The sequence below is a fragment of the Typopeltis vanoorti genome, chromosome 16 (genome assembly GCF_054136105.1).
Source record: "Typopeltis vanoorti isolate ZY-2024b chromosome 16, IOZ_Tvanoo_1.0, whole genome shotgun sequence".
NCBI classification, from domain to species: Eukaryota; Metazoa; Arthropoda; class Arachnida; order Uropygi; family Thelyphonidae; genus Typopeltis; species Typopeltis vanoorti.
Window position 1 is genome coordinate 106,173,314 of NC_143564.1, and position 20,304 is coordinate 106,193,617.

The 20,304-nt window shown below is 34.7% G+C and overlaps 1 protein-coding gene across 3 annotated transcripts in view; it reads right to left on the reverse strand.

Annotated features, from left to right (window-relative positions):
- Positions 1–20,304, reverse strand: part of LOC150098246 (dynein intermediate chain 2, ciliary) — a 504,968-nt gene that overhangs the window by 70,179 nt on the left and 414,485 nt on the right. For all 3 annotated transcript variants that reach the window (XM_090405921.1, XM_090405922.1, XM_090405923.1), the window contains one exon: positions 6,399–6,483. In XM_090405921.1, coding sequence (XP_090262047.1) covers positions 6,399–6,483 — 85 coding nt within the window. The remainder of the gene's footprint in view (positions 1–6,398; positions 6,484–20,304) is intronic.

Consider the following 20,304-nt stretch of genomic DNA (forward strand, 5'->3'; position numbering starts at 1 on the left):
CACATGCTGGACAATATATATACATAAACTCCTACCATAACCCAACACAAAAACTAGGTGTCATTAATACTCTAAAAAACAGGGCTTTGAAGATCTGCTCCAATGAACAAGTGCAAGAGATGAATTTAAAGTTAGCAATACTTTTCTAAAAAATGGTTACAGCCAAAACACTATTAACAAAATTCTCTACAAGATCTCAATAAAAAAGAAAGATAAACCAAACACAATAAAATTATAACCATTCCTTACACTAAAGGGACATCAGATAAAATAAACAGAATACTACAGAAATACAACCTCAAAGCCACCTTTAAACCTCCTACAAAATTAAAAAGCTTACTCAACTCATCCAAAGACTACTCCATCCACTGGCCCACCCTGGAATATACCGTATTTATTGCACCTGTAATCTACCATATACAGGGGAAACAGGATGCACGATTCCTATCAGACAAAAGGAACATAAATGACACATTAAATAAAATAACTATGGTGAACCTGGCCTTTCTGATCATGCCCTGAACACTTTACATAGAATTGACTGGAAAAGCACCAGTTGTTTACATCACACCAAAACATGGTATGAACACAAATTTAAGGAAGCCTGTGTGATTCTTATCAACCACCCCAATCTGAACAATAATGATGGCCTAAAAATCCCAAGCATATGGAAGGCACATATTCTACTCACGGAACCTTTCTCCCCAAGAGTTAACTATAAACAGGACTGTAGATAATCCTGAATCCTAAATCTAATATAGCAATTGTAATGTTAAAAATAAGACATCATTGTTACTGTAAGAAAACTATGTATAAGAAAGAATGTTTCTCTCATGTTATCTTAAATAGAATTTAGCTTTGATGTAGTTTCTAAATAATTAATTAATTTGTAATTTCATCTGTATTTTTTTATTTATTTTTTATTTTATTTTATTTGTATTTTTTTTCACTAGAGGTCATGCCAGTAGAATAACCGGCGATCAAATCATTGTTTCTTTAGCTTACTGTGAAATGTAACTCAGCTTGTCCTTTTATATTTGTACATACTCCAGACGATGACCTTCATATTAAGGTCGAAACGTCGGGAAATTAAAATAGTTATTTATAACACGGTTGTAAAGTCCATAATTTCTAAAATGAATACTGATCACTGTGCAACACTAAAAGAAAGGTGTGTCCATTTTTGTGTAGTCTGAAGGTGGCCACCAGACTGAATTTTGTTGGAAATTTTGCTAACTTCTTTGTTTGGGATGAGGGGTTGGATATAACATTACGTCAGAAGACATTGCATTTGTAGTAAAAGTTCAATGGTGAGATCATTATCATCAGAGTAAATCAATTTTACTTTTTTAATCAAAATTTTTTTGGTTGCCATACTGTTGGGAGTGATAGCAGTGCGACTACTAGTGAATGTATCTGCTAAATAAAAATCAATCCTTAGTCAATCTCATAAGCCTTATATCATAACTCTTAGCCAATCTCATAAGGAGATAGAATGGTTTTTCATCCCGCATACATGTAAATCAGCCATGAGAACACATGCAATTTACAGACAAAAAAAATACTGTTGGTGGTGGGTTTTAGATGTCACTGATGGTGGTATCATTCTGTTGTAATTGAAGAATTAAGTACTACAGAGACTATGAGATGTATGTAACAGAGTATGATAGAGTGTACTCCTGCAATGAATCCCTGGACTTCATAGAGGTGCCATGTTGTAATAATAATAATAATAATAATAAATTTGGGAAACACCCATTCTCAGATTATCAGCCTAACAGCCAAGGGTGAAATCAAACTCAAAAGGAAGTATACGGACTTTAACACGTTCGCTGCCACGCTACTTCGGCATAGTCTGTTCCCGTACGCCGAGTAATTTCACTTCTTCAAGGTCAGTACTGTAATCTCGTTGCTGGCGGTAAGCGTCATACGAGTATACTCATAGTTGGCTTGTGCACAGCATATACCATCTATGAGAATACACAGTTTTGATGCTAGCTCCACAAGCCAAGCATTTTCACTTCTTCAAGGTCAGTACAGTAATCTCGTTGCCAGTGGTAAGTGTCATACAAGTATACTCATAACTGGCTTGTGTAGCTGGTTTATCAACTAAGAGTATACTCGTAGTTGGCAGTGAACGTGTTAAGCCTTGCTTTGCTTCTTGACTTCAGTTTCTGTTACACAGGTAGTGCAGGAGTGCATATATCTTTACCTGTGTATTGTTCCTGAAGATGTTGATTTGACTGCAAATATATAGGAAATAATAATTAAATTAAACATTAAATTCAGTTAAACAGTAATTAATAATTTTGTTGGGAGATGAATTTAACTTCTGAGTGTCAGATCACTGTACAGCTTATAAAGACAAGAAGTGGTTTGAAAAAATTCTATTTTTGGTCTCTAGAGCAGAATTTCTAGATGATAAAAATACAAAAAAATAAAAAATAAAAAGTTACAAAAAACCTCTTCATTCATCCATGGAACTAACATGCTATAGGTGGGAGGCAACAAAAAATAAAAAATAAATAAATAAAATAATAATAATAATAAATATATATTTTTATGACACTCTCTCACCCATGAAAGGTTGTAAACTTATGATATGTTAGTAATATGGGTAAGCTATAGATTATTTTCATATTTTTTATTAATTTTTATCTTTTTCTGTACTTTTTTAAATTCATTTTTTCATCTAGTCTGGAAACCAAACATAAAACATTTACAAGCCACTTCAAGCCAACACTGAGTGAGGTGGTAGTCTCAGACCACATTAGATGGGAAATGAAATTCATTTCCCATCTGAAGGTAATCACAGACATCTATGTCCATTGTGGGATTGAAACCTGCAGCCTGGTGGTTGGAAAGTAGTTATGCTAATGTTTCAAAATAACTAATCTAAACTATATGCTCCATGTAAGTTCTCATTCATTTCTGCTCAACTCCTCATTTCATGCTATAGTGACAAGTTGTCTACTAAGCTTCTCATAATCACCAGCCTTGTAATTCACATATATCCTTTCCTCAGAGAAGTCTCCAAATGGCTAGCCATAACTCAGTTGATCACTTCATGATCATTTTCACCAACTGAAGGGAACACATTCTCTGATGAAATGATCAGATCTATAACTCTTGATCCTGTAATGTCCTCCTTTACATACTGCCTAAGACAGTTGTCTCTCAAGAAATTCATCATCCTTATTCATAAGTGCTATATCTTCATTCCAGTCTATACTGCCATAATTAAAATCACCCATAACAATCACCCTTCACTTGTTCACTAACCCAAGTTGCTTATACATTTCTTCATCACCACTCTCCACACTCCCTGGCCTATTGCCAGCGAATGTGGAGGGTGGTGATGAATTTATATCCCCGCACATCGCAATCCATCCTGTTGCTATGCCGATCATTCCCATATGCACAGTCAGTAATACTTCCAACATCTACTTTACCTATGTATATCTCCCTATCTACCCCCATTCTCTCCTTCTGTTTTCCTGCTACTCTTGCATTCTCATTCTTTCTTCATCTCTCACTACCACTACTTCTTCACAAAGACTTCAGTCTCATCTGTTCCACTCTCCTGTGGAACAGATGAGATATTGCTTGCATTACTCACTGCACTTCCTTCTAGCAACAGTTTCTCTAGTTCACACACTCCAAAGCCATTCAAATACAATCTGTCCTTTTGAACAAATCCATTCTTCCCTTAAATACATGCAACACATCTACAAACTGCACTCCCTTCTACTCACTTCTATTCTTTTTAGCATACTATTCATAATTCTCACTCTTCTCAACTCATCATTGTCATACCTTGGCAACACACTAACAACCTTTCCCGCTATACTGTTATCTTTCACTCTCCTCAATAACCTCCTATCCTTACATTCTCCTTATGTCCAAATAAATTGTTTGTTTCCACAACCAATACTAACTCTCTTGCTCATTTCCTTCTCATATCCAAAGCATGAATTATCTTGCTCATTCTCCCTCCTAGAAAACAGACCTTATGAACTCTCTCTCTCTCATTAATCAAACATGTAATAATGGAATTTCCACACAGTGCTGTTCTCGAGTCATTAATGACTTGTTTATCTCTTCTTTTTTTTTAATTTCATTCTATTCTTTTCCACTCTTTCATTTCTTTGCAACAACTCTTCTTCAAATTTTACATTCCAGCAATTTCACTATCTGTTGCTCCTATAGTCTTGCTCCCTTTCATTCTGCCATACCTTCCTTTTGTTTCCTCATCATACTTCCTTTCACTTCCATATCTTCCATATACTTTTGTATTGCTCATTCTTTCACTCTCTCAGTCACACTAGCTTTCATTCCATTATTCAGCAGTCTTTTGCAACCACTAACTTTCATTCCTTCAGTCTGTTTCACATTCATTGATAACTTGTAATCTAACAAAATACTGCACTTTCTACAAATCCATATCTTCTCTTGTCTCCTGTTCTTTCAACAAATACATCTTTCGCATTTCGACATGCATACATGTTGCACTCATGACAATGAAACATTTTTGAGAACTCTAAGTTGTTAATAGCATTTGATCTTCATGCTTCAGATCTCATTCATACTGCCATTTTGTTTTGTTCAAGGCTAGATTCAAAATTCAGTAAAAAAAAAAAAAGTCAGTATAAATCTGCATAGCCCAACAATCATGCAGCACAAGAAATCAAAAATAAACAATATTATACAAAAATACAAACAATATTGTCAATAATTATTACACAAAATAACACTTATCTTTTCTGGAGCTCTTTACCAAGAGTCATGGTCTTTAACAAACAAACAATTCAACCAACTGCAAGCCATCAAAATGAGATTTCTCAGGAAAACAAAACCAGAAGAGATTACCAACTGACAATATTAACAAATTTAGGAGTTAATCCACTTTATTATACAAAAAAACACCATGTAGATCATTTGGATATGTTCAATGGAGAATGAGCATTATTGAAAAAAAAAAGCTTAGTAAGTGCAATGGAAGGGGGAAAAGACCCAGCAGAAAACCTATGCAGACATAGGAGGGGGAGCATAGGAGTAGAATGGTATGATGGCAAGGTCCAACCAGATGAGAAAGCAGTGTTGTTTTTGTCCTTTACACCAGCGCTTCCCAAACTGTGGGCAGCAACCCCCTTGGGGGCAGTTAGTTTTGTAGAGGGGGGGGGGCATGAAATAATAAAAACAAATTTTAAATGTTTTAAGACTAAGTAGATATTTTTTATCTTAAAAGAAACATATTTAGTTTTTATTATTTCTTTTTTTTGTTATTTTTTATATTTTAATGGAAAAAATCACACATTGGTTCACAAAATTTGCTTGCTGCATATTTCAGCATTTAATGAATATTAGTAAATATCTGCTTATTCATATAAGTCTCATTTCATAAAGGTATTGATAAGAAGCACAAGAAAGATTACAAATGCAAAATCTTGCGTTCATTTAAAACAGCCAAGTTTTTCGCGCTTTAAATTAATGTTTCATTGCTAGTGTACAAAGGTGCGGTGATGCACGGAAAAAAATACCCCTGGTGTGTATGTTTTGTATTGAATATAAATACAATAAATATTATAATAATATATCTCTGTATTAGGATTTTTTTTTCCCGATGGGGAGGGCCATGAAATCTTAATTTTTCCAAAGGGGGCCTTGACATCCATAAGTTTGGGAAGCACTGCTCTACACCATCACCATCAGGTAAAAAAGGACTGGCTAAGTAAGATGTAATAAACAATTTCCCTTTTATAGACAGATATTAATTTCAAGATCGTCTTTCATCATTCAGTAATGGGATTCCCAAATAATGATTAATCTACTTAATATTTCATAACAGAACCAGCAGATTTCTAAGATGCATGCACAAGAGATGTCATTATTTAGAATCATTGTCAAAGCAACTAAGGTTATAAAGCTAACTTGTCTTTATATGAAAAGTCCTTATAAATATTCTTTGCATCCCAGATGAATTGCAAAAATCTTTCCAACCTGAGAGCACTGTTGATACTAACTGAATTATATATGTAATTCTTGTAGATAAACTTATACGTTGGTTACACATGACTTTAATTAAAAAACTTTAATCAATACTTTTCTATATTTTGGCAATGTTATATTGACATATTCTGGGAACATAAAACTATGATATGTACACATAGGCACTAATGAGCAAATGAGGCTGAAGAAGGCAACTGGTGTTGGTCCTAGAGTCCTAAAAGTGCCCTCTAGCAGCCTAAATTGGGTTGTCTTGTTCCCAGAAGATGGCAATGTAACATTTCCGAAATATAGGAAGGTATTAATTAAAGATTTTTAATTAATATTTTAGTATACGTTATCATTTCCTGAAAAATTTAAAGTCATGAGTTATATATGTGTAAAACACTTACTAGTTGCATCTAGCTGTATTCCTTCTGGTGTTTCGGCCATGTTTTCTTTTCTCAATTTAATCATTTCTGTTGCAACAAGTTCATTCTGAAATAAAATTAACTCTGTCATCCATCATTAACAGAGACAAATCAATATGTAATTTATCAAATCACCACTATCAAATTATATATGTTAAATGGACAGGTATATAATAAACAGAACAGCCTATTTCAATAGCAGTTTTTAATGTAACACATGGTATTAACATTATTATATTAAAATGATATAACGTGTTCAATTCTCAACATTAAAAACTAGCCTATAATATTATCATCATCATCAAAAGACTATGCAGCCAAAAAACTCATCATGGGAGGTCCCAATGTCATATACTGTACTTAGCTCATCAAACCGTGCCTTAAAACCTCATTCACTGTTTCTATACTTGCTACACTCTCAGGCAATGCATTCTGCTCACTAATCCCTCTCCACAATACATCTGCTCCTCACTTCCTTGTTCACAACCTCTAGCATTCTATCCCTGTTCAATGAAAAATCTCTTTCACAATAATCCAGTAACTACTCCTAACCAACTTGTATATCTCAGTCATATCCTTCCCTCTCCTATTCACAAGGTCCTCCAAGGATATAATGATGATAGAGGTGCAGAAGCCATCACTTTGATATATGTAGATGACATATTCAAAATATGGAAACACAGTGTGGTTGAGTTACACGATTTTCTGGCATCAATTAACTCCTTCCACCATTAAATCAAATTCACTTTACAACTTAAAAACGAAGGAAAATTACCTTTTCTAGATGTTCTAATTACGAGAAAAGCAGACGAAGGCATTTCTCTTGGTGTGTATTGTAAGCCAACTCATACAGGTCATTATCTACATTTCTCCTCGTTGCACCATATTTCACAAAAATTAGGTATTGTACACATGCTGAAAAAGAGGGTAATCTCTATTATAAGAGATGAAGGATCACTAACAGATGAATTACATTCTATTCTCCAACTATCAATCAGCAATGGATATCCTAAAAAAATAGCATAAAGAATACTACTCTCTAATCCTCTTCACAACAGGTTCATCCCTTTTATTGGCAAAATTCTGCTAAAAATTGCAAATCTTCTGAAATCTCATGACATTAGAGTGGCCTTCAAACCCATTATGATAGTACAAAATCTGTTACAGTCACACAAGAACCACAACCCTTTCAACAAACATCCTGGAGTTTATAATATTCCATGTTATTGTGGTCTTAATTACATAGGGCAAACATCGAGAAGTTTGGATAAGACAAAAGGAGCATATTGGAGATGTTAATGACAACAGAGAAGACAGCTTAGGCTTGGCATTCCATTTCTCCCACGCTCACCATAACACTGAATGGGATAAGAGCGCCATACAATACATAAAAGACAACTTCAGTTCCCGCAACATGAGGCTATAATGGTAATCCACTCATAAGCCACTCTAAACAGAAACAAGGGATGATTTTGTGATATTTGGAAGTCATTCATTAGATCTTTAAACACATCAAACTTCAATTTTTCTGAAAACTATCGGACACTCCTGCTGAACAATGACTGACCATGTGCCAGCATCCATGCTCCACATGTTTCTGTTGTACTTGTATTCTTGTGTAATGGTTCCTACCCATTTGGTGTTTTTTAGTGATGTAACGATTCATATTTAATGCTTGTTGTATATTTGTATGTTCATCCCAACTCAGAGGAAGCCACTTTGAAGATGAAGATTAAAGATAAAGTGTATGATAATGATGTTAAAAAACAGAGTGCAATTAATTACATGAGAGGAACATAAAGATGGTGAGCAGGGTTGTCAGCAAACAACCTTGTATGACTGATGATAAGGTAGTGAGAGTGGATGATGATGCAACATTTGAAAACAAAGTTGGTGAAGATGGGGTAAGAGTTGAAGCAGATGCAAAGTGAATGAAGAGAACTGTAGATGTCTATGGAATACTGAAGAAAACAGGAATGAATGATGTTGGTATGAAAGAGGGAACGGCAGACTTGCAAGTGGCATTGTATGGTGATTCAACCATTAGAGGTGTGATAAACAAGAGGATGCACAAAATTTGTTTTCTGGAAGGTAAAATGAAAGAGTGACTGAGGTGTTGGATATGAAGAGTGAGTCTGTTGGCCTGGTTGGCCAAGTGGTTAGCATACCTGCTCTCCAACAAACAGGCTGTGCATTTGAATCTTATCACAGGCATAGATGATTGCAACTGTCTTTAGGTGGGAGATGAATTTCATCACCTGGTGCAAGACCACTTCCCTGCTTATTGGCGGGCTTGCAAAAGTTCCATGTTTGGTCTCTAGAGCAGGGTTTCCAGGCTATGTAAAAAATAAATTAAAAATACAAACAATAGAAAAAAAAATAGAAAAAAAACCTTAACTCACTCATGGTACAAAATGTACTATAGGTTTACACATAACCTTTTTGTGGGTAGGAGGAACATAAAGAGTTGGTAGTGGCAGTAAGAACAAAGAACTTGACTGGAAACAAGAAGGTAAGAATGAATATCAAGAGGTTGTTGAGAAGAATAACAGTTAACAGTGTGATAAGAAAGTGTGTCACTGTGTTGCCCAAGTATGACAGTAATAAGATGAGGCATAGAGCAAGGATTATGAATGATATGTTAGTGGAAACATATAAAGAGAAAGGAGTGAAGTCGTTAATGTGTGGAAGGAGTTTGAAGGATAAATCGATCTGTATAAGAGTGATTGACTGCATTTGAATGGTTTTTGGTTAGACTAATTTGGAGAAACTGCTGCTGTTGCTGGAATGGAGAGTGATGAGTGCAGAGAATGAATCAGAGAAAGTAAGAAGTGAAGTGAAAGAGCAGGAGAGTTAAGAAGGGAGAGATAGAATTGGTGCTTACGAATGGAGAAGCGAGCAGCATGAGAAAAAGTGTGCAAAACAAACATAGAAATGGGGAGACTCGGGGTGGACAGAGAACATAGCGTGAGAAAGGTTGATGCTCCAAAAGGAAGTAAATGTGTGTAGACAAGAAGAAAATGGGATGGAGGAAGAACAGTAGGATTTGAAGAAGGTTCTGGGATGAGTAAGGAGAATGAGAAATGGCTCGAAGTCACACCTAATAAGTGGTATGAAATGTGTTATGTTTGTATATGAAATGAGCTGTTATGTTTGTATACAAATGCTAAAAAGTATCAGAAACAAGGGAAATGAAATGGTTGCATTAATGGTTGGAATAAGTGAGCATTAGTTAGGTGTGGAAGACACCTGACAGGAATAGAAATGGAAGGGTATGATGTTTTTCATGAAGACAGAAAGGGAAAAAAGGGAGGTAGAGTGCTATTGATGAAAGAAAAAGAGTTATGTCCATACAAGGTACAGATGCAAGGAGGAAATAGTGGCAGTGTGATAGTTTTGAGACAGTATAGTGTGAGATAGAGGTGAATAGAAAGAAATACTTAGTCGGATGTTATTATAAATCTCATAATGTGGAGGGTAGCAAGCAAGAAATGTATAAACAAATACAAAAAGGGTGACAAGATAGAAACTGAAAATAAAGAAAATAAATTTCTTGAGTTTTTGAGGGTTAATCACCTCTGACAGTATGTAATAGAGAGCATGTGAGGATTGAGTCTTAGCTTTGATCATCTCATCAGAGGATGTCATTATAAATGAGGTTTCAAATCTGCATCCAGTTTGTGAGAGTGACTATGAAATTATTACCTGAGTGGTTGCCAGTCATGTGAGGACTTCTGTGAGGAAAGGGAACTTGTGTAGCTACAAGGCTCATGATTGTGAGAAGCTCAGGAGACAGCTTGCAGCTGTGGCTTAGAATGAGGAGTTGGGAAAAAAGGAGATCAATGCTGCTTGAGTGCTATTTAAAAACTACCTAATAGATGCAAAGTCTAAATATATTCCAAGAGTCAGAAGATTAAATAAGGTGAGAAATAGATGAATGAAGAGATTAAGCATGCAATACAGAGTAAGAAGGTATATGGAGGCAACAGAACAATCAATTTCATAAGGAGTATAAAGTACAGGCATGGTGGGTGACTTAGTTGGGAAGGGTAGCAAAAGTGCAGAATGAGCGACAGTTAGTGAAAGAAGCCAAAAACAAAACCTTAGGGAGTTCTTTCAATATTTTTCAGAGGTTCTACACAAGTTCTTTCAGAGCCTGTGTAGCTCAATGGATGTGGCGCTTGCACACCACAGCGCTTGACCGTACGAAGGAAGACTTGCTTTCGAATCTGGTTGGCGACTAGAAATTTTTGCCAGCAAAAGTTGGTCGATTGGTAGAGCCTCTGCTACTAATGGCTCACGCAAAAAGTTAAGCAAGTGTGAGCATGGTTAATAGCTGGAAGAGATCAATCGTTCAATGCTGTTGAACACTCTCCCTAGATGAGTCTTTGGACTCCCTGGAGGTGTCACATAATAATAATAATAATAATAATCATATGTAGCTGTCAAAAAAAAAAGATTGCTTATGATCAAATTACGTTAATCGGAAAAATGGAATAAGGACAATGGCTGTAGATGATACAGTTGAGATACTGAATGAGTATTTCATAAAGATCTTTCATTGTGGAGAGTTTGAGAGCAGTAGATGAGGAGGAGGAGAGCCTAACAATGAGTGAACAAGAAGTATATGGAGGAGCTGAACAAACTTCATGTTAATAAAGCTGTATGACTTGATAATATATCACCACATATTTTGAAGGACTGTGGCAGGGAGTTGAATTCTTCCTTGGATATTTGTTTAATATGAGTCTTACATTGGATCAAGTTCCAAAGGAGTGGAAGGAAGGGAAGACAGTTCTCTCACAAAGGGAGGTGAGAGAACTCAAGCATCAAATTACAGACCAATATGTGCATCAGGTGTTGTGGTTAAAGTGTCAGAGGCTAGTGAGAACCAGAATTGAGTTGAAAACAGTGGTATTATCTTTGATGGACAGTATGGATTTGCTAAAGGCAGTCATGTTTTAGTAATCTCCTTATTTATTCCAATAAGGTGACAGCTGTATTGGATGAGATAGACAGATAAACAGTTGTATACTTAGAGTCCACTTTGCTTATGTAATTTTGCATCACCAAACTGAAGCCTTTTGACTCTTTATTTTAGTAGTTTTTGGTAGATTATTATTATTATTACAGGCTACTCCAGAGTCCTTACACTCATCGAGGGAGGCCCTAAACATCATATCAAGAATTATCCAACATTTGTGCAGTATCTATCATGCTTTGCTTTGAACTCGTTCACAGTCATGACACCCACAACAGACTTTAGCAACCTATTCCACTTATTCACTACTCTCCAAGCAAAAAATCTGGTTCTAAAGCCCTTCCATAAATACACTCTTACTCAGTTTCCATCGATGGTCCCTAGTTCTCCCACTACCAGACCTGTTCTGAAAAATTTCCTCTGAATTAATCTTGTAAAAATCCCTTCAGTAATTTCTGTCTCAATCATATCACCCCTTTTCCACCTATCAACCAGTTTCTGTAACCCAAATTTCTTCAACCTGTTCTCGTAAGGTTCATTTCAGAGACATGTTACCATCTTAGTCACTCACTTCTTGATTCTCTCCACCTCCTCCTCCTCATCATCAAGAAACCCTGGCACCTAGACCTGTGTACAGTATTCAAGATAGGGTCTTATCAAGGCTTGACAAAGAGGAACAATTACCTTCTTTATTATAATTTGAAACCTGTGGAGAATTCATGACTAAACAAACACACGTAATAACCATAGTAATAAGTTTTAATAAGTAAATATTTCATTCTAAGTATCTTAGGACATAGTCAGTACAGTTAATTCATACAATACTAGGAATAACATACAGGTAGGGTGCATGATTACAATAGAATCCCAATATGTGTACAGTAGTGTGTTATAGAATTAAATTAAAATATAACTAAAAAAAAAAAAATTACATTAAAATAAGATAACACATATAAAGAAATTATTTAACACAATTTTGTATGACAATTTCCCATACTTTAGGTAGGGTGCATGATTACAATGGAATCCCAATATGCGTACAGTAGTGTGTTATAGAATTAAATTAAAATATAACTAAAAAAAAAAAATTACATTAAAATAAGATAACACATATAAAGAAATTAAATAACACAATTTTGTATGACAATTTCCCATACTTTAGGAATAGCAGGAATGTCATTACGGTTTAGATTTGGTCTGTGAAGTAGAGCTTCAGCACTTTCTTTATATAAACGTTCATGTTTATATAAAGATCTATGTAAAAGTTTGGTCTTTTCCCAATGGATCCTATGGTTTGGGTTTTCAACACCGTGTTGAGCGAAGCCAGATTTCTGCTGTGTGATAAGACGGATATATGGTCTTGATGTTCCAAAATACGTCTCTGAACAGGTTGTATCCATGCTAAATGGATACAACCTGTTTTGAGTTAAAATAACTCAAAAAATCATCAGTCACTTCCCCACACCAACGTAGAAAAGAACAAGCCCACAGGATTCCCATACCTTATGTCAAAGGCATCTCCAAATGTCTTACAAAAATTATGAAGAAATACAAACTTGCTACTACCTACAAACCCATCAACCAGATCTATAACTTGTTACCTTCTCCTAAAGACAAACTCTCGCCTCTGATGCTACCTGGAGTGTACGAGGTTCCATGGTCCTGTAAATTGTCTTACTATGGACAGACAGGTAGATCTGTTCAGAAACATATTTCGGAATATCAAAACCATATCCATCTTATCAAACCACAGAAATCTGGCCTCACTCAACACGGTGTTGAAAACCCAAACCATAGGATCCACTGGGAAAAGACCAAACTTTTACATAAATCTTTATATAAACATGAACATTTATATAAAGAAAGTGCTGAAGCCCTACTTCACAGACCAAATCTAAACCATAATGACATTCTTGCTATTCCTAAAGTATGGGAAATTGTCATACAAAATTGTGTTAAATAATTTCTTTATATATGTTATCTTATTTTAATGTAATTTTTTTTCTGTTATATTTTAATTTAATTCTATAGCATGCTACTACACACAATGGGATTTCATTGTAATCATGTGCCCTAACTGTATGTTCTTCCTAGCATTGTTTGAATTAACTATACTGACGATGTCCTAAGATACTTAGGATGAAATATTTACTTATTAAAACTTATTATGGTTATTACGTGTGTTTGTTTAGTCAATTACCTTCTTGTCTCCGCTTGTCAAAGTATTCTTCAGTAACCAAGTGATCTGATGAGCTGCTTTAACCGCTTTTGCTATGTGCCCAGGGCCAGTGCGAGAGTATCTGACACCCCTAGGCAAAGAAAATTTAGGCGCCCCTATACAATGACTCTATGCAGTAATTAGTGCGTCATTTTTTTCGATACCCAAATTCGATTAGTGCGCCTATATACATCTTAAAAATAAATATTACAGATTTTAAAAATTTTCTGTCTATATATTTTTATGGCTAACTATTTTAAAAAATCACTCACCAGAATGAAATAATTTAGTTATCGATTTAAAACATTTTACAAAGTTATTTTTAATGGCATACTACACTACTTCCATGTACACCATGTATACCAGAGTTTCCCAAACTGTGTTCCGCGAGAAGTTCCTGGAATTTGTCATTTTAGTTTTCTAAGCATTTTTTATGAATAAATATTTTATAGTGGAAATATTCTGAGGAGAATAATATTCGAGAATATGTCGAAAAGCTCGGACCCAGAATGCCTAATAACATTTGTGTATTGTTAATTTTCACACATCGAACCCTTTCAACATTTGGGAAAGAGAATACTGCTGTTTATGATCGGTCGTAAAAATTGCCTGCAAGCGGATTATAACAATCAGCAGCATATAATATTTTTCATACAAGCAAAGTTTTTAAGCAGCAATTCTTAGAAGCTCACCCTGATGAAGAGAGAAGCAGTAAAATTTACAGAAGAGTAGAAGAGGCAATAGGGCCATACCATCGGGTGTATGAAAAAAAAGAAACAAAATGCCCGCCAAACTACATTAGCTCAATTCTTTGTTAAGTAGAATAATAAAATTTATATTCTGAATATGTTTTATTGTCTTTCAGCTTCATGGTTTTCCTTTAACTAGGCCCTGAGACATACCTTAATTCTTTTATAAAAAAATTAAGGTTCAAAAAAGAAATTTGAGGAACGACTTATATAGAAAATTTATATATAAATGTTTATATATAAAATTTATTAATCAAAACCAATACATTTGTATACATATATGATTACTCGTAATATCTTTATAGCAAGAAAATTATTACATCTTAAATACAAAAATTATGAAAAATAAATTAATCTGTCGGGCTTTTGCTTTGGCAAAGTTTTGAATTAATTCATCTATATTGATTGTAGATGCAATTTCATGCTCTATAGATATTATTGCTAGACCAGTGAGTCGTTCCTGAACCATCATAGAGTGAGTGTAAGTTTTTGAGTGAGTGTAAGTTTTTGTAAGTTTTAATTTCGAGAAACTCCTTTCTGAACTTGCTACCGATTACGGCAATGTCGAAAAAATTCTCAGAGCAATAAACACATTTGGAACACTATTTTCTAAATTATTTTTGCATATGTATGACAGGACATCTAATGAGGAAGTATTTTCTGGAATTCGCCTTGCTATTATTTGCAATTCACTACAAAAATCTGTTCTGTCAATATCTCTAGAATTATAGAATTATCATGTGTTAAATAATTTTCTAACGTCAAACATCTTTAAGCAGTTCTGCTGAAGTAATTTTTTGAAATTCATATATATTTAATAGAAAACCAAACTTTTCGTTAATTGTAGACATGTGCTTGAATTTTTCATCAACAGATGCAATTACGGCATCAATAATTGAAAAATAAAAATCTATCTTAAATTTTTGTTTAAAATCTGTTATGAATTCATCCTCTGCTTCATACACAAATTGTTTCTCCTTTTTTTTTTTTTTCTTAGTCTAACTGTTTCTTGTTCAAAATTAGGCGTTACATCTAAGACCTCAGCGATTTTTTCCGCATCTGTTAACATTTCAAATCTTTTCAAATTCATCCTCATTTCAGATTTTCATTAAGAAATTCTTTGTATCATTAATACAATTTATGGCACCATTTATATCAAGGCTTGTATTCTGAAGTTGTTTACTTGTAAAGTTTATTTCTAAAAGTATATTATACCACATTACTAAGGATGCAATAAATGTGAACTTCCTTAAAGTTTTAAGAAGACTACTTGCATCTAATTTCATGGTATTTCCACTTAATCCACATAAACTATCATCTTGAGATATTTCTTGCAGCTTCACAAACATCGGACAAATTATATCTTAGGGGCTAAGTCAATGGGAATAAGGGAATAAGTCAATTCGACTCTCCCATTGTGTATCACAGACTAGTTTGAGTGTAAAATTACTTATGCATCTTTTGAGGTATTCCCATCGACGAGTCAAACTGGAAATCAAAAAATGCTGTGGCATCTAAAACATTAGCAGTGCAATTCACTACTAAATTTAATGAATGTGAACTACAGGATACATACATTGCTCTCGGGTTAATATTTGAAATTCGTCGCAGCACACCTTTTACATCACCTTTCATATTACTGGCGTTATTGTTGGTCTACACACAAAAAAACAAATGATCTAATAAAAAAAAGTGCCTCTCTGGACGGAAGAACTTAAAAAATACTTACAATCAAAACATCCTTTGATACCAAGAATATATGGTGTTCCAAAGATCCATAAGACAGATATACCTTTAAGACCAATAGTAGATGGAAGAGATTCACCGACTTCCAACTTGGCGAAATACCTCACCAACATGATCTCACAACATATAGGAAAAACATCTTCCTTCATAAAAAATAGTAAACATTTCATAGAAAAAGTGAAAGATATACATATTGGTCCAACAGACATCTTAGCAAGTTTCGACATTATCAGTTTGTTTACAAACGTCCCGAGACAAGAAATTTTGAATCTCCTAGAAGACTTCTTCCCTCCGGACATCTTGAATCTTTTTAAACATTGTATAAACAATACTTTTTTCACCTATAAAGATAGAATCTGGGAACAAAAAGAAGGACTGGCCATGGGTTCATCATTATCACCGGTATTAGCAAACCTATTTATGGAAAAATTCGAAAACAATGCTCTTAAGAATTACCATAAAAAACCAAAAATATGGCTACGCTATGTGGACGATAGTATATATAGTATATGTAGACGAACAGATGAACTTATCAATTTCAAAGATTATCTCAACAATTTGCACAACACCATAAAATTCACTTTAGAACAAGAAAAAAATAAAAAACTTCCTTTTTTGGATATTCTATTAGAAATTAATGAAGAAAGTAAACTCTCCTTCTCAGTATACAGGAAGCCGACAAACACTGGAAGATTTCTAAATGCAACCTCACACCACCATTCTTCACAAAAAATGATCTTAATTAAAACTCTTCGAGACAGAGCATACAATATTTCCAGCACACAAGAAAGATGTAATGAAGAACTAAAATACTTAACATAAATCTCCAACAGAATGGATATGAAACAAAAACCATCAAGAGAATCCTTAAAATGCCTCCAGCTAACAACACAATAAAACAAGATTACAAAAACGCAATCTCGCTTCCTTATATCAAAAATGTTACAGACAAGCTAGCCAAATTAATGAACAAACACAACATAAAAGTAGCCTTCCTTCCTATGGAAAAAATCTCAAGATTCCTACATCCAAAAACCACCTCATCATCCTCTTAAAAAACCAGGAGTCTACAAAATCCATTGCTCTTGCGGGATTTGCTACGTAGGACAGACAGGAAGATCTGGAGAAATATGCATGGCTGAACACCAAAAAGACATACAATACAAAAGAGAACAAAAAATGGGTCTTGCTTTCCATACCACTTCCACTGGACACGATGTACTCTGGCAAAAAAACGACGATGTCATACACAGGAAACAAGTTATATAAGAAAATTTAAAGAAGCTGCTAATATGCTAAAAAACCCAACCCAATGCAATAAAAATCAAGGTTTAATTCTCCATCAAGTGTGGTCAGCTCTAATAAAAAATCTACCTCAATCTGAGCTCGGACTGTATGAACGAGAACAAGAACACGTGACATTGTCCAGTATTGTACAATGTAAATAATGTTACTTAAATTAAGGGGATATTAAATCCCACATAGTTTTAAAACCGAATAAGAAACTCAAAGATTGGAATCAGAGAGTTTCTTGCCGAATATAGTAAACTATAAAGTATCGGCGACACTAGCGTTAGCCAATGCAAGTGATCCTAGTACGTAGTACAATACTGGACGACTTGTCATCAAAACGAGTCGTCCGGTATTGTACCAGTTATATTACCAGTTAGTTTGGTAGCATTTTCCCTGTGAAGGATAAGAATTTGCTGTTTTAAGGATACTTGTGACATAAGACTGAATGATAAATGCACGTAAACACAAGAAAGATATTTAATTAACCAAATATTTCGGTCTGGAAATATTTGGTTAAATTATTTCCAGACCGAAATATTTTGTTAATTAAATATCTTTCTTGTGTTTATGTGCATTTATCATTCAGTCTTATGTCACAAGTATCCTTAAAACAGCAATAATTCAACAATATCATTTTCTATGAACATAATTAGAAAATTTCTCAAATGCATCTGACTTAAAGAATTGTGTAAATATTTTTAACACGTTTAAGTACAGAAAATGAGCATTCACTGCTAGCATTACAAACAGGCAGTGTCCAGGGCTGCATTTATACTTTTGGAGACCTGAGGTCTCAAAAATAAGCACTTTTTTTTTAGTTTATTAAAAATAAAAGTCAACATTTCCATCATAACTAATTTTAATAACACAATACAACATTGGTATACATATATTTGCATTTTAAAAAAGTATAAAAATAAATCAGTTCAAATTTAAATTTTAAAAAAAATCAATAACTAAAAGTTTTTTGTTTTTTTTCTGGCTTTGGTTTTAGCAAATATATCTATAATATCATCATAATTAATCGAGTCCTTTATATCTGATTCAATGCATAATAACAACAGGTCACTTGTTTTATTTTGGTGCAAGTTCTTAAATAATTATATAAGGATAAAAGTTTAAAAAAAGAAAAGAAAAGAATTTAAATGCAATCAAATTAAGCTTGCTATTCAAGGTAAAAATAGGAACTTCATCAACTGTAAAGTTCAGATATTCTCACTAAAAATAAAAATTTTGAATTTAAAGTAATAAAAATTGTAGCAAAAATCATTATATTTATGGAATTACAACATGAAGAAATAGCAAAGAACCTAAAAAAACAGTGTAGCCCTACATACAACTTGGACTTCAAGCATGTATATAAAATCCACCTCCATGTCAGACATGCACTGAAAGTCACCGATACCTGCAACAACATACCTCCAAACACCTCCCCAGCAAAAATCTATGAAGTTCTAAAGAAGCTAAAGAATAAAAAAGCCCCTGGCCCAGATGGCATATCAAATAGAATAATTAAACTGCTGCCCCGAAGAATTGTTGTATATCTCACCACCATAATCAACGCCATGTTCCAATTTAACTATTTCCCCAGCTATTGGAAAGTTGCAGATGTGGTCCCAGTGCATAAACCAGGTAAAGATCCATACCTGCCTGAAAGCTATCGACCCATCAGCCTAATCTCAAACTTAGGCAAAATTGCAGAAAAAATCATTCTCTCTAAACTCTAAGCCTCAGTAAATGAGTTAAATATCATTCCTAAGGAACAGTTTGGCTTTAGACAACATCACAGTACTACTCAACAAATTCATAGGATAATTGAGTACATCACCACCGGTTACAATTGGCACCAGCACACTGGAGCAGTCTTCCTTGACATAGCGAAAGCTTTTGACAAGATATGGCACTTGGGATTACTACACAAACTCATTTCAGCAGGCATACCATCAAGAATCGTCCACCTGATTAAATCTTACCTCCAGGACAGACACATACAAGTCAAAATAAATGGTACAGTTTCAAGTCAGCGACGGATCTCTGCAGGAGTTCTCCAAGGTTCCCTACTGGCACTGATCTTATTCTCAATATATATGGCAGACATCCCACATAACCCAATGTCAGCCATCTTAGCACTTTATGCGGATGACACAGCAGTACTTGCCAGATCTCTACGACCACATCTTGTCACTAAAAAACTGCAAGAAAACCTGCTACAACTAGAACAATGGTTCTCCAAATGGAGATTACAAGTGAATCCCCAAAAGAGTGTAGCGATACTTTTCACCAGAAGAATGGTAACTCCCATGGGGGACCTATATCTATTCAACACCAAAATCCCCTAGCAAACAGAAACAAAATATCTTGGAGTAATTCTGGACAAAAGATTAACGTTCAACCCACACATCAAAGCCTTATGCACGAAGGCATCTAAAACCATTGCACAACTTTACCCTCTAATAAATAGAAAAAGCAAACTAAATACCAGAATCAAAGTGCTCCTCTACCTGCTGACGATCCGCCCCATGATGACATATGCATCTCCAGCCTGGAGCCACACATCCAACACCAACATCCTCAGGCTACAGAGAGTGCAAAATAGGTGTTTGCGCATGATATTGGATGCACCGTGGTTTGTAAGGAACGTACAACTGCATAGAGATACAAACATTCCTTACATCTACTCCTTCCTACTAACTACAGCAGAAAAATTCTTCTCAAAGATCTCTACACACCCCAATGATCTAGTTAAACAGGCAGCAAACAATGAAGAAACTGACCTCTTCAAATACAAGAGGCCAAAAGCCATCCTAAATACTTGGAACAGTGACTAATCTCCGTGCCCCCCCAAGGCGAGCTCTCAGCTCATAAATTTTTCCTTCAATTCATCCTCCCTATCAGACAATG